This window comes from Mya arenaria, chromosome 13 (genome assembly GCF_026914265.1).
Source record: "Mya arenaria isolate MELC-2E11 chromosome 13, ASM2691426v1".
Taxonomy (NCBI): domain Eukaryota; kingdom Metazoa; phylum Mollusca; class Bivalvia; order Myida; family Myidae; genus Mya; species Mya arenaria.
In genome coordinates this window covers 59,876,590-59,889,134 of record NC_069134.1, presented here as the reverse complement: position 1 = coordinate 59,889,134, position 12,545 = coordinate 59,876,590, and the positions used below count along the sequence as shown (strand labels likewise).

General features: G+C 36.6%; 2 protein-coding genes across 3 annotated transcripts; both read right to left on the bottom strand.

Annotated features, from left to right (window-relative positions):
* Positions 1 to 51: 51 nt before the first annotated feature.
* On the bottom strand, positions 52 to 1,904 carry LOC128215436 (putative glucosylceramidase 2). Its single transcript, XM_052922123.1, has one exon. The coding sequence runs from the start codon at positions 1,902 to 1,904 to the stop codon at positions 303 to 305; it is 1,602 nt and encodes a 533-aa protein (XP_052778083.1). The 3' UTR covers positions 52 to 302.
* Positions 1,905 to 8,471: 6,567 nt separating this feature from the next.
* Positions 8,472 to 10,203, bottom strand: LOC128214995 (uncharacterized). 2 transcript variants are annotated; one of them, XM_052921731.1, is made up of 2 exons: positions 10,098 to 10,203; positions 8,472 to 9,481 (listed from the first exon to the last, which is right to left on the bottom strand). In XM_052921731.1, exon 2 carries the CDS (start codon positions 9,447 to 9,449, stop codon positions 8,916 to 8,918), a length of 534 nt encoding a protein of 177 aa, XP_052777691.1. In that variant the 5' UTR covers positions 9,450 to 9,481; positions 10,098 to 10,203; the 3' UTR covers positions 8,472 to 8,915. The 2 variants fall into 2 exon arrangements, with proteins under 2 accessions (XP_052777691.1, XP_052777690.1); XM_052921730.1 differs by having other exon boundaries at positions 10,017 to 10,166.
* Positions 10,204 to 12,545: the final 2,342 nt, after the last annotated feature.

Here is a 12,545-nt window from a genome sequence, read left to right as displayed (position 1 = left end):
AGCAAACGGATTCATTTGAAGTATTTCTTCAACCGCTGGTAACAATTTTGAAGTTATCCTTTATTCTTTAAAATTTGTATGTCATATTTGTCGACAATTTAGCTACCAGGTAGTTGGGTAATACGAAGCATTCAAGAGACCTAATTCAGATTGTTGTTTACTTCTTTACTCGTGAATAATGGCCAATAAACTGACCTGTGTCCCTTTAATGGGATTCATTAAATATCAATGTTAATGTTCGGTAAAATCCGGTGGTCACTGAAAGTCAAAAGGTTACTCCCTTAAGTTACGCCCCTATAACGTCACGTTCCTGGAACCGCCCCTGGTTTCCACCAAGTGAGGGTGTGTATGGAATTTGGTGCCATAGTATAATTTGCATAGTACTTCCCATATAAAATACCCACAGTCTTGGACTCCGCGGTGTTGAAATTGCTGATGACCAACACGGTGGAGTTATCTGGTCTTGTGAAACCAACGGCGTGGACGCCTTCTGGGTTTGGCTGGTATGGAAACATTTCTATGGCTGCTGAGCCCGGTGGTATAAACTTGCTGAAATGTCCCATCATGTAGAATGTAGGTTGCTTATAAAATACTTTGTTACCGCCATCGGAATCAACGACGATCGGCGCGTCGGCGTTGTAGTTCACCCAGCTAGGACCACCGTGCATGTCAACCGCTAGGTTGTAGTGAATAAAACCAGAACCACAATTATTTAGGTTGTCAAATATGTGCTCCGCAAAATCTTCTGCAAGCTCCCAGGCCCCTAGCTGTGGCTTTCCTCGCTGGCAGTACTCCGTTCCTAAGAGTATTTTATCTGGAAATCTTTCATACGTATCGCACATAGACTTGAGCGTTGTTTTATTGTTACGATAGCCGTGTATCCCAAAGCCGTCTATTGCCTCGAGAGCAATGACGTCATCAAATGTGTCTTGCCACTCTGTCATTACGTCAGCATTGTCGTCCATAGTGAATAACTTTATGTAACCGTATCCACTGTCTTGAAGCGAACGTTTTAGATCCTTAACGACCCAGTCACGCATAGTTTCCGGTGTCCAGCAGACGGACTGATATTCCGGGCGGCTGGTGTTGCTGCATGAGCGCGTGGGGCCACTCTGGGTCGTCAGTCCCCACATCCGTCCGTGTGACATGAAACCCTCGTATTCACTTAGAAAACGCGCCAAATAGTTCGCGTACACTTTCGTCATTTCCGGTAAAATTGTCCCATACCCTACCATATTGTCGTTGGTTTTCATCCAATCAGGAGAAGACCAAGGACTTCCGAATAATGATAGATTCCCGCCTCGTGCAACAACAGCCTTGTCGATAAAGGGAATTTTGTACAAATGGTCATAACCGGAGATAGTAAATTTGGAAAGCCCCGTGTCACCGTTTGTGAAATCGTAGGAATAAATATCCGTAGACATATCGTTGCTAGCTATGGGAATGCGGCCAAGACTGTATTCTATACCAGAAGGTCCGAAGTAAGATTCGATGAGGTTGTCCTGAGCTCCTTCAGGAAGTTTGACAATGTTCATTCCAGAAGCATCAGTAAACGTCCCTCCGAACCCCGTGACTGTCTGTTTGGGTTTGAAAGAAGTCACAATATAAAATACGTCGGACTCGGGTTGTAAGTGTTTCAATGAAGTATTTTCATCGAGCACGTAAAACTTGTGCGTAGTTTTTGTCAACCTGTCTGCGGCTATGTCCGTGGAGTATACGGCGAAAACACCGTCGGGAAGTTTGACGTCAGGCTCCACGTCATCACAGTACGTCGCGTTACACATGCACACAAACGTTGAGCCGCCGAACGACGTTTTCTGGCAGGGCTTATCAGATCGTCCCAATACGCTCGTATTGCATAGCGAAAAGAAGAATAAAGCGGTTGTTATTAAAAGTAAATCCATTTTGACTCGTGAAAAACCATATATAAAGAAAAATATTGAAACTAAGTATGGTGTTATCTTTTCGTTATCATAAATGTGTGATAAACTTCAAGGCCACCATCAATGGTCAAAACAAAAGAACCTTATAAGTTAAATATAAAGTTTATAACTAGTTTATTTTGTATATTGTCGGTTAGAATCTATTAAGTAATTTCTTCGTGAATAAGAAACCACGGTCGCTCCGCTCCCTGAGGTTACCTTGTCACGAAGAAATCACTTCATAAACTTTAACCCAGAGATAAATTTTATTTTACTACACCATTTTAAACTAAGCAATGGGCAGTATATGCCGCTTAAAGAGCCCCACCTTGGTTTTATTAGCGGAGTTTGATAAGGTGATTAGTTTCATCAAACACTTCGACAAACCTGTTTATAAATTAATGTAATGGAATATCACTGTAAATACTAATAAAACTGTTGCTATGATATGCAAGAAAGGTACACGGAAAGAAAATGTCAGTCTATTTTATAATAAAGTTAAACTGGATATTGTTAATAAATTTTGCTATTTAGGAGTAATGTTATCATCCAATGGAAAATTTTCAGTGGCCCAGAAAGCTTTATCTAAATAAACATTAAGTGCAATGTTTTCGTTAAATTCATTGTTTGAAAAGATACCCTTAAATGTACATTAAAAACTTAAATTATTTGATTCAATGGTTTTACCAATATTAACATATGGTTGTGAAATATGGGGATTCCATTCTGCTCCCGATATAGAAAGGGTTTATTTGAAATTTTTAAAACAATTACTAAATGTTAGATGTCAAACAACTAATGCTACTGTTTATGGTGAACTTGGCAACGTACCATTATATGTTATACGCCAAGAGAGGATATTGCAATATTGGTATAAGCTTGTAAATTCAAATGATAACCTGCTGTCTAGATGTTTTAGATATTGTAGTTCACTAAATATAAGCAGCTCATGGTATTCTGATGTTAAAAAATTGTTAAATGATTTAGGATTTAACTAACTATGGGATAATATGTCAGTCACTAAATTACAGTTGTCAAAAGTTATTGAAAGATTATATGATCAGCACATGCAGAAATGGTATGCGACTTTAAATGATTCGTCCAAACTTTGTACTTATAAAGATATAAAAACAAGATTTTGTTATGAACAAATATTTCGATAGTGTCACTAATGTTAACCATAGAGTATCTCTAAGTAGAGTGCGATGTTCAGCACACAAGTTAGCTATAGAAGAAGGCAGATATAGAAATATACCAAGACATGGTAGAAAATGCATATATTGCAATATGAATATGATTGAAGATGAATATCATTTTATTCTTGTATATGTCCATTTTATAAAGATATTAGACAAATGTGCTTACCACGATATTATTGTCATTGGCCAACCAAGAAAAAACTATGTAATTTGTTCTGAAAATGCAGCATTATTAAGGAAACTTGCTAAATTTGTTTATATTGCCACTGAAAAGCGCAAAAGTGCTTTAATCTAATTTAATTATTACTTATTAGTATTTGAACAGCTATATTTATATTTGTTCTTGAATGTATGCTCTTCTCATACAACATTAATGTCAATACTGTTTTATATTACCGCCGTGAATATATATATATATGCATTTGGCTACGAACATGTTACTGTTTATGCCTAATAAAAGTTCTGTTCTGTTATGTTCTGTTTTGACAGTGCGCCGTCAGACTTCCGTTTTGTGAAAAGGTTTGTCGAAGTGTTTTAAGAAACTAAACTCTAAATCAAACTTTGGTAAAAGACCGAAGGTGAGGCTCCGTAAGCGGCGTAGACTGCGCTATATTTCATTTAAAATGTGAAGTTATCTTTGTTTCAAGTCTTCATTCGAAGCAAAATAGCATTTATGACGCAATTTATCACGCGGTATTCATACACTGATAGTCATACATGGATTTAGCGCAATTAAGAGCTAATCAACTCGCAATGTACGAGGTGTGTCCGTATAGAAAATGCCGATAAAACACGCTCAAGCAAAACAACAACAATAACAACAACATTTACTGCATTAGCGATGACAAATCGCACCAGCAAGTAGTTATTGCACCATAAATAAACAATGAGGATTATAATCATTAAATTATGGAATCGGCGGGAAAAGGTCAATAGGTTGATATATATATATATCAAACAGCTGATTCACATACATGTATAATATTAAACAGAAGTTACAACTGTGTAAATATTAAGCTATGAATTATTGCCGCTTTGTTTACACAGACATGGCTAAAACTTTTAGCAACAAGATGGCAAGGGCCAGATTAGGCCAAGAAAATAATGTTAAATAGTTAGTTTCTCAAGGAGTGAGCAAGAGATTCTATAATTCGAGGGTTGAAAGCGAAAAGGTTCTATCTTCTACTTTATTTAATGTCACTTAGAACCTTTTCGCATTCACCCCTCGTATTGCACTTGAGTATTTACTTCTTTTTCAAGGCATATTTAAATAAAGTTGCAAATAGACGCTTATAAGAATAACACGAAATTAAAGGATAACAGTGTATACTCGACGAAATAATGAAGGTTTGTCAGGAATCTCGGGAGTAATATGTGATATTTTTCGACCTCCCCATCCCCTCTACCATCACCTACCCCCCCCCCCCCCCCCCCCCCAGTAAAACAAAAAAAACACAACAACAAACAACAACAACAAACAAAAACATAATAAATAAAATAAAAAGAAGAAAAAGGAAAGAACGAACGAATTCTTCTTGAAACCGAATGAATAATGTATGTGGAAACAAGAAACTACTAAAATAGAAATAGCCGGCGAAACAAAGTTTTATTAAAATTGACCTGAAATAAAACCGCTAGATTTTTGTACAAGTTTCATGATTTTAAGAAGTTTTATGGTAATAGTTCATAGTCTGACCGTAAATCAATTGATCGTTTGATGCAAACTGATAGTATAAGATTAAATGTAAATAACAAACACATTGGGGTATGCGACCGTCAAACTACTTATAAATTTTATAGAAGCAAAAAGCGCAGCTCTGTTTGAATAGTTTGAAAATTGATCTGAAATTTTTGAAGAGTTTTAAAGTGACATGTATGTATTAAGATTGATTAATCAACTTAAATATGTTACGGTATATGAGGCTTATCTAATAAACACAAGGAACAAACAAAATTATGAGATGCATTTTCTTTCCATGCTTTGTTCCATCACTAATGGTATAAATTAATAAAGATCATACTATTGTAAACGACATGCAAGGCAAAACCGAATACTTTCACAATCATTCTTAGAATACAACCTACATTGTAAGCCAATGGAAATGCAGAAAGGCATCCATTAAGCACTAGACTTAATCATTAAGAATTTCACCTTTCGCGGGTGTTTAAAGGTCCGCCTACTGCCACTCATCCAATACACATTCCCTGCTTAGATTTTGCGTTGTCAATGTATCAGTCAATGAGGTTGTATTCTAAGTATACGCTCACTCCGCCCATCATTATTCATTAAGAATTTACTTCATGTCGTCTAACTATTACTTATTCCAGTTTAGAACTGTCAATGCCCATTACAGTTTACTTGGTCTAAGAATCACCCAAAGTAAGAGCGTTGGTGCGTGCATTCCATGCACGTATCGCATTTGTGATGGATACAGGAGTCCGCTCCATGACATCCTTGACAGCGGCTGTCTGCCTAGTTGAACCGGACGCGGCAGCTGGCACAAATAAACGTATAATGGTGATGTGTTAGTTTAATTATACTCGCACTCTGGCAAGGCCCATTCGGCGAGTGCTCCGATACGATGGTAAGTCCGTGTAGGTTTTTTGAGCAGAGTGCACATACAGAATGTAACTCTGGTTAGAGCTACCCTGGTTCTTTTAACCCGCACTCGTGTTAAGCACTGTCAGACCCCCCCCCCCACCCCCAATTTAACGTCCCACTCGGAAGACGATTATTATTAGCTGGTGGTGCGGCGGGAAATCGAACATGCGACCCCTGGATGCAATGTGATACCACCAGACCACGGATCCGCTACTAACGTATAATTCTTGGATGAGTCAGCCTCAAACCACCCTTTTAAGCGACCGAGTCCACGTTGTTGTTAAGCTGAGGTTTGTTGGGAGACTGGGTCAAAGTCAGAATCGAACCCTTGTTTCAAACTCCAAATCATGAAATTCAGGGGAGGCACATTATAACATTGGCTCATTGCATTTTGCACAGAGCCAACATGTTTATCAGCAACCACTGGAATCAAGTCGATTATGGTCGACTCAGAATAAGACTGGTCGGAAGTAACTGTATGCGCGATCGGTGTCAGGCAAAGTCTGCATTCCTCGTGTTATCCATGTTGTGGTACCAAAAAAGGACATGTCACCATGTTTATGCGTTTGAATCGAGTTGAAAGTTCAATTGCAAAACTTTGGGGTTTTACAACTAAATTTGATCACATACCACTATACCTTCGATGCAGGTCTCGACGTCATTTCAGGCTCAAGTTGTGGAAGTCTGTTAGGGTTGTCCATCTTATGTATGCGTTTGAACCGATTGCAAAGTATTTCATTTTATTCCAATACTTTGGGTTTTTACAATGGAATTTGATCACATTATAACCCCTGTAGCTTCGAGACAGGTCTCAAAGTCATTTCAGTCTCACTTTGTGGAAGTCTATTGGTGTTGTACTCAGCTAAATAATATCACCATATGCTTTTGCAGATTAAAGGCCTATTTGAATCTTTCTATAAGAGACCCACCCACACCAAAAAAAGAAAAGAAAAAGAAAACGTGTACTTTACCCAAACTCTGTGTATTGATCTTGAACTAATTGCCTAATTGTCTAAATCCTGCTAAGCAGTTTTGGAGGTTTTATTATAGAAATGGATCCTAAGTGGCCAATAAACAAATAAACAGGAAATTTGCCCCTACTGTGACATCATTGCAATTAGCAGAAGATCCACAGCAAGGGGTTGTCATGCCAAACATTCCTTAAACTAGGCCTTTAAGGTTGAACTAATTTGTGACAGCAGTAACCTTTATTAAAAGGTAACGTAGTTGACTAATTACTTTACCGATTAAATGTTATTATATAAAATAAGTATTTAGAGAAATGAAGCAAAACAACCATTCAAAGAAACAAAATTTTATTTAAACAATAACAATTATCATCACGTGTCAATTTAATTTTCAAGATGTATACAAGACCAATGATAGGCTTCATATCTACATTGCCAAACTTGAAATAAAGTACACATTTAAAACTTTCAAAGTAAAAACTTATATTTTCATTAAATGAAATGGCAATTAACAATAAAATCACAGATAAATAAACGGTAGTTGTTTTATAAGACCCTCTACGCCAGCCTTAAAGACATCAAAGCGCAAACCGCTTTTAGAAACGCAATGCACAAGTGATAAATATCTTGTAATATTCATTTGATAACATTATCAGTGAACAAGTTGAAACAAATTGCGAAATAGAGACACAATAAAACACATTTTGAAAGGTTTAACTCCATACGAAATGCCAAGTTTAAAAAAACAACTTTAAATGAGATTACGTGCGTTTTGATAATGTTATCTCTCATAGTGCCAATTTAAAAAAAAAGAATGTTATGAGTAATTTTTTTTATAAATGTAAAATGAACAATTTGGCAACTACCAAGACTTACGTCTGGCTCAATAGTCAGAAAAGTCAAACATTAATTTTAAAAAAGGTAACAAAATCGAACGTTTTTGGTCATGCAAGATTTCTTTGCCGTTTCTTATGCAAAACTGCCATGCCAGTTAGTACCAAATACATGTTGTTGTTTTTTTTATTTCAAACTTAAAAAGTTAATTTTCCGACTAAGTACTGGCTTAGTTTAAACATAAAATACGGTAATCCGATAAAAATCGGTATTACACACTTTTTTCTGATTCCGTATCGTACAGTATCCTAGTGCGCATGTGCAAATCGACGTCCACACTACTACGCGAGCTAATTCTGAAATTTCCCGTCGACTATCAATGTTTTCTTGGAAAAGAAACCAATATATTTTATGTTAACAAAATATTTAAAAGGTATGAAATAAAAGAAATACTATCTCAGTCGGTTGAGCGGTGGAATTGCACCCCTTTTTATTGCTTGTGTAAAGAAACATTGCACAAGATCAAAATAAATCAACAGATACAAATAACAGTTAACACATTATGCAATATAACCGTAAACCCTTCTCTTTCTACAATAACCTTAAAAGTTGACTAGAAATTCACTTTTTAAGAGGCTCTCTTGCTTTATCACATTCTAGTATCTGAGCTTAATTGCTCTTTTTTATTCTAAAACCGGGGTTTGATTTTATCACAACCCATCCGTAGTATCAGAAGTTGCTTTTATTTCATTCTAGTATCAGTGTTTGTTTTGATCACTTCATAGCATTATAGTTTGCTCTTATTACATTCTAGTCTAGAATTTGCTTTTATGACATTCCAGTCAGAGTTTGCTTTTATGACATTCCAGTCAGAGTTTGCTTTTATGACATTCTAGTCAGAGTTTGCTTTAATGACATTCTAGTATCAGAGTTTGCTTTTATGACATTCTAGTCAGCGTTTGCTTTAATGACATTCTAGTATCAGAGTTTGCTCTTGTTACATTCTAGTATCAGAGTTTACTTTTATCACATTCTAGTATAAAAGTTTGTTTTTATCACATTCTAGAATCAGAGTCGCTTTTATTACATTCTAGAATCCGAGTCGCTTTTATCACATTCTAGAATCAGAGTCGCTTTTATCACATTCTAGAATCTGAGTCGTTTTTATAACATTCTAGAATCAGAGTCGCTTTTATCACATTCTAGAATCTGAGCCGTTTTTATAACATTCTAGAATCAGAGTCGCTTTTATCACATTCTAGAATCATCGTACTTCATTCACGTTTGGTCATCCCTGTACTCACATGTACTTCAGAATGAAGTAAAATCCTTTTCGTGTTTTTGTTCTCACTACATTCTAATAAAAATGCTAAAGCCACTGTCCACTCGGCTACACCACTTCATCATACGACGGTGGCTTTTCCTCCTCGTAACGTCCTGTATTATGGTTAAGACGCCAAGAGGGTAGTCTGTTGACGAAAACTTGATATGAAGGAGGGTGATCTATTTCTGCACCAGCGTTATCGTGACCCGACTCAGCAGGTGAAACCAGAGATTCGTGATACGACGGCGGGCGAGAAAGAACGTCGTCCCCTGTCAGACGTTCGTAGGGCGATGGGCTACGGAGACGTTCAAACTGCGCCTGAACGCGCGTTAAAAGGGAGGTTTGCCACCAATTCGAAACAGGTCCTGTCGGAACGCTTGGCGTATTTGGATTATCAGAATCGACAAGAACAGCCGCGTCGCTATTATCACGTTCGCGCGACGCCAGATTATCGTTCTCAATGGTGACTTTACAGGAGCAGCCATTTCGACAGCAGGCGTAATACATTACGATGACCATGATTACCAGATGCGCGCCGACAGCCATGCTGATAAGCAGCAGCGGCGCGCCGTCACCGTCCGATCCGATTAGGTCGCCCATATTTGGCTACGTCCGTTCTGGTAGTATACAGCCTTGAAAGAAGGTATTGTGTTTATTTAAACGGTTTTAGCGTGCATATTGGTTAGCATGTCATTGAGAACGAAAGGTGAAAGTAGGCTTTGTTATGCCCGAAATAAAGATCTTGGTTTACACTCACATCTCAAAAATAGGGCAGGTAGGAAGACACAATTTTGTTCTGTTTGTTTTTTGTTTTGTTTTTGAAAAACGGGATTCCGTACCAAACCTAACTATATCCGGGTAAATTACTATTGTAGAAAATATAAAATGGTAAAATATTAACATGCTCAATAAAAAAATGCGCATTCTTTACGAAATAATGAAAAAAAGATCCACACTACGGCATAAACCGTGTTGGGTCAGGAGGGAAAAATAGGATCGGTCGGTCAATGGAAACAAATAATTTGTTGGTTACGCCTTATCGAACGCAAAACTGTACCATTTAATGATCGAATTAATTTTGCCAACTAATACATCAAATCAAATATCTTGTTTCTATTAATATAATTGTTTGAATAAAAATACTTTTCTAACATATTTTAAACTAACCTCTGTTCTGTATCCGAGTCATGAATGCTATATTTATTTAAAACCACCCCTAAACCATCTTAAATATTCTTTAACACATACTTAAACTTATAAAGAAAAAGTTCATCCAAGGTTGATTTACTGCTATGCACATACTGACTCCCACAGTTTACAAATATCACGCGCCAATGTGCAGACGACTTTGTCTTCCGGTTCAACTGATTAAAATAGGGTCTCCCTTAACGACCGAGAAGTGTTCCACATTTTGACCATTCTTTTGTCATTGGTATGTTTTATATCGATTATGAAAACTACTTTACCTTAGAAGGAAGAATTATATTCTTCTTGATCTAGGGTTCATGGCGAAATGCGCATATAGATGTTAAAGCTGCACTCTCACAAATTGAACGTTTTGACAACTTTTTTTTATTTTTTGCTTGGAACGAGCCAATTTTTGAAAAATCCATGGAAACCAGTTATTAAAGACCACTGACAAAAAGTTAGTTAGCAGATGTTTATATTTAAGTTAAATAGTAACGGTTTAAATGGACTGTACACCAAATTAGCACAAAACAGTTTGTTTTTTCTGTAACGAATCTCAGGACAATTATTAAATAAAATGTTTTACTCTTTGATATCATAATTGTATAAAAATTATACCAACATGTACAAAAGATTTGTGTTGGAGACCGGCTTCGAAACGTTGTCGCCAAATTTGCAATACAGCGTTGTATCCACTGTACCACTAAGGCTTATCCTAAACTGATGGAATATTTAAGCTATTCACCTAATTTGGTAATATCACGTGATAATATCGACTAGCCAATCATGAATATGGAATGAATTTTACAAGGTAGACATACCTAGTAATCTTTTTAATGGAAAAATACGAAAAAAAATGCGAAAATAAATTAATTGTAAACTATGTGGTGCTTCAGTGAGTAAGTTTCAATGCATTGTACACATCGATACCAAGTTTATGTCAGTTTTCGACAATCTTTTTTTTCCGCTATTTCATCAAACGGAGTGCAGCTCCTTTAAGCCATAAAACATTAATTTTCGAACGGAAATATGAAAATCTGCGATCTAATCTTTTGTCAGCAATCTTTTATCATTGGTTTGCAGATATTTACGCAAAATTGTGCTCTTTCCAAGACAAAAAATGGTATATCTGGAGAGTGCAGCTTTAAATCAATTTAACCGTAGCATTGTATACACCGACTACTAGATTTACGAGTGTTATTGTACGTACACATTTTGCACATGCTTATAAAATTCGTATAACCTGTCACTTGAACATTTGTTCTCATGTTAGCAAATGTTTTATTGCCACCATTTTGCAATGTGTTTCTCTGGGTGTAAATGGTGTCGTATTGTGACGCGTTAGCCATTTGACACGCCATAATAATATATCATTGTGAGGAATCACGTGACTTCAAAGGGGTTCTGACATGGGTCAGCACGGGGCACAACCGATGCAAACAAACACGTAAGTAACGTTGAGTTTTAAATACCTTTTTAACGTGTGAAATATTTTGGATTTGCTTGTTATGGTGCAATCTTTGGGCAAAGTTTTATCGTTGCATCGTTCGAAAAAAATCCGTCAAGATGAAATTTTGGCCAAGGATTGCATCATTCAAATACAAGCACATCTAAAATATTTCACAATTGTAGAAGCAGAAAAAAACATGTTTTTTTAAAGTCTATGACATATTTTGTCAAGAACGTTATTTAGAAATAAAGGTCACAAACGTTTTGTTAACATAGGCTGTGACCCGTGGTGACACATGTGAGAACCCCTTTAAAGTCAAGTGCTTCATCACCCTGATATTCCTCTGCTAACGCACTGTTGCTATAGTGTGGACATACCACGTGGTTTGTGACGTCACATTTAGTTATAATGGGAAGTTTAATACCGCTCGACTCAAAAAGGATTATCGCTGTAAGTGTGTTATTTTTAAATCATTTTTTTTATAAAACCTAGCGGAGGCTTAGCGGAAAAATGTACACTACATTCTGTTACTAAGAGACATGTTGAATAATTTAGCAAATTACGTTTCTGGTCCAAAAAGTTGTTTATATGTATATATTCACCATGTTTGTCTTAAAACGGAAGTCTCGGATTGCATATTTTACCTTCAGGATATATACATACCTACAAATAAGGCATATCGTATATAGAAATATCAAATGTTTGTATTTTGTTATGACGAAAAGCAAAACCTGTTTGGTTATGGCGAAAAGCAGCTTTTTAGGAACAATTGCCGACCTCTCTCCATCTTGCAATGAGCCCACTTTGAACCTGTTTTGCACTGAGCATCGGTTATGTTTTACAGCAATTAAAAAGACATATACATATATGGCAACTAGTGGGTCGGATCTCGTGTCATCTGGATGCAGCACAAACCAAACGTATATGCTACCATGTGTATGCGTTTATACCGGTAACAAAGGTCCATGTCTGTATTCCAATATTTTGGGGGGTTACAACTGAATTTTATCACGAAACAAAAGTCATGCCGATGTACCTTCGAGGCAGGTCTCGACATC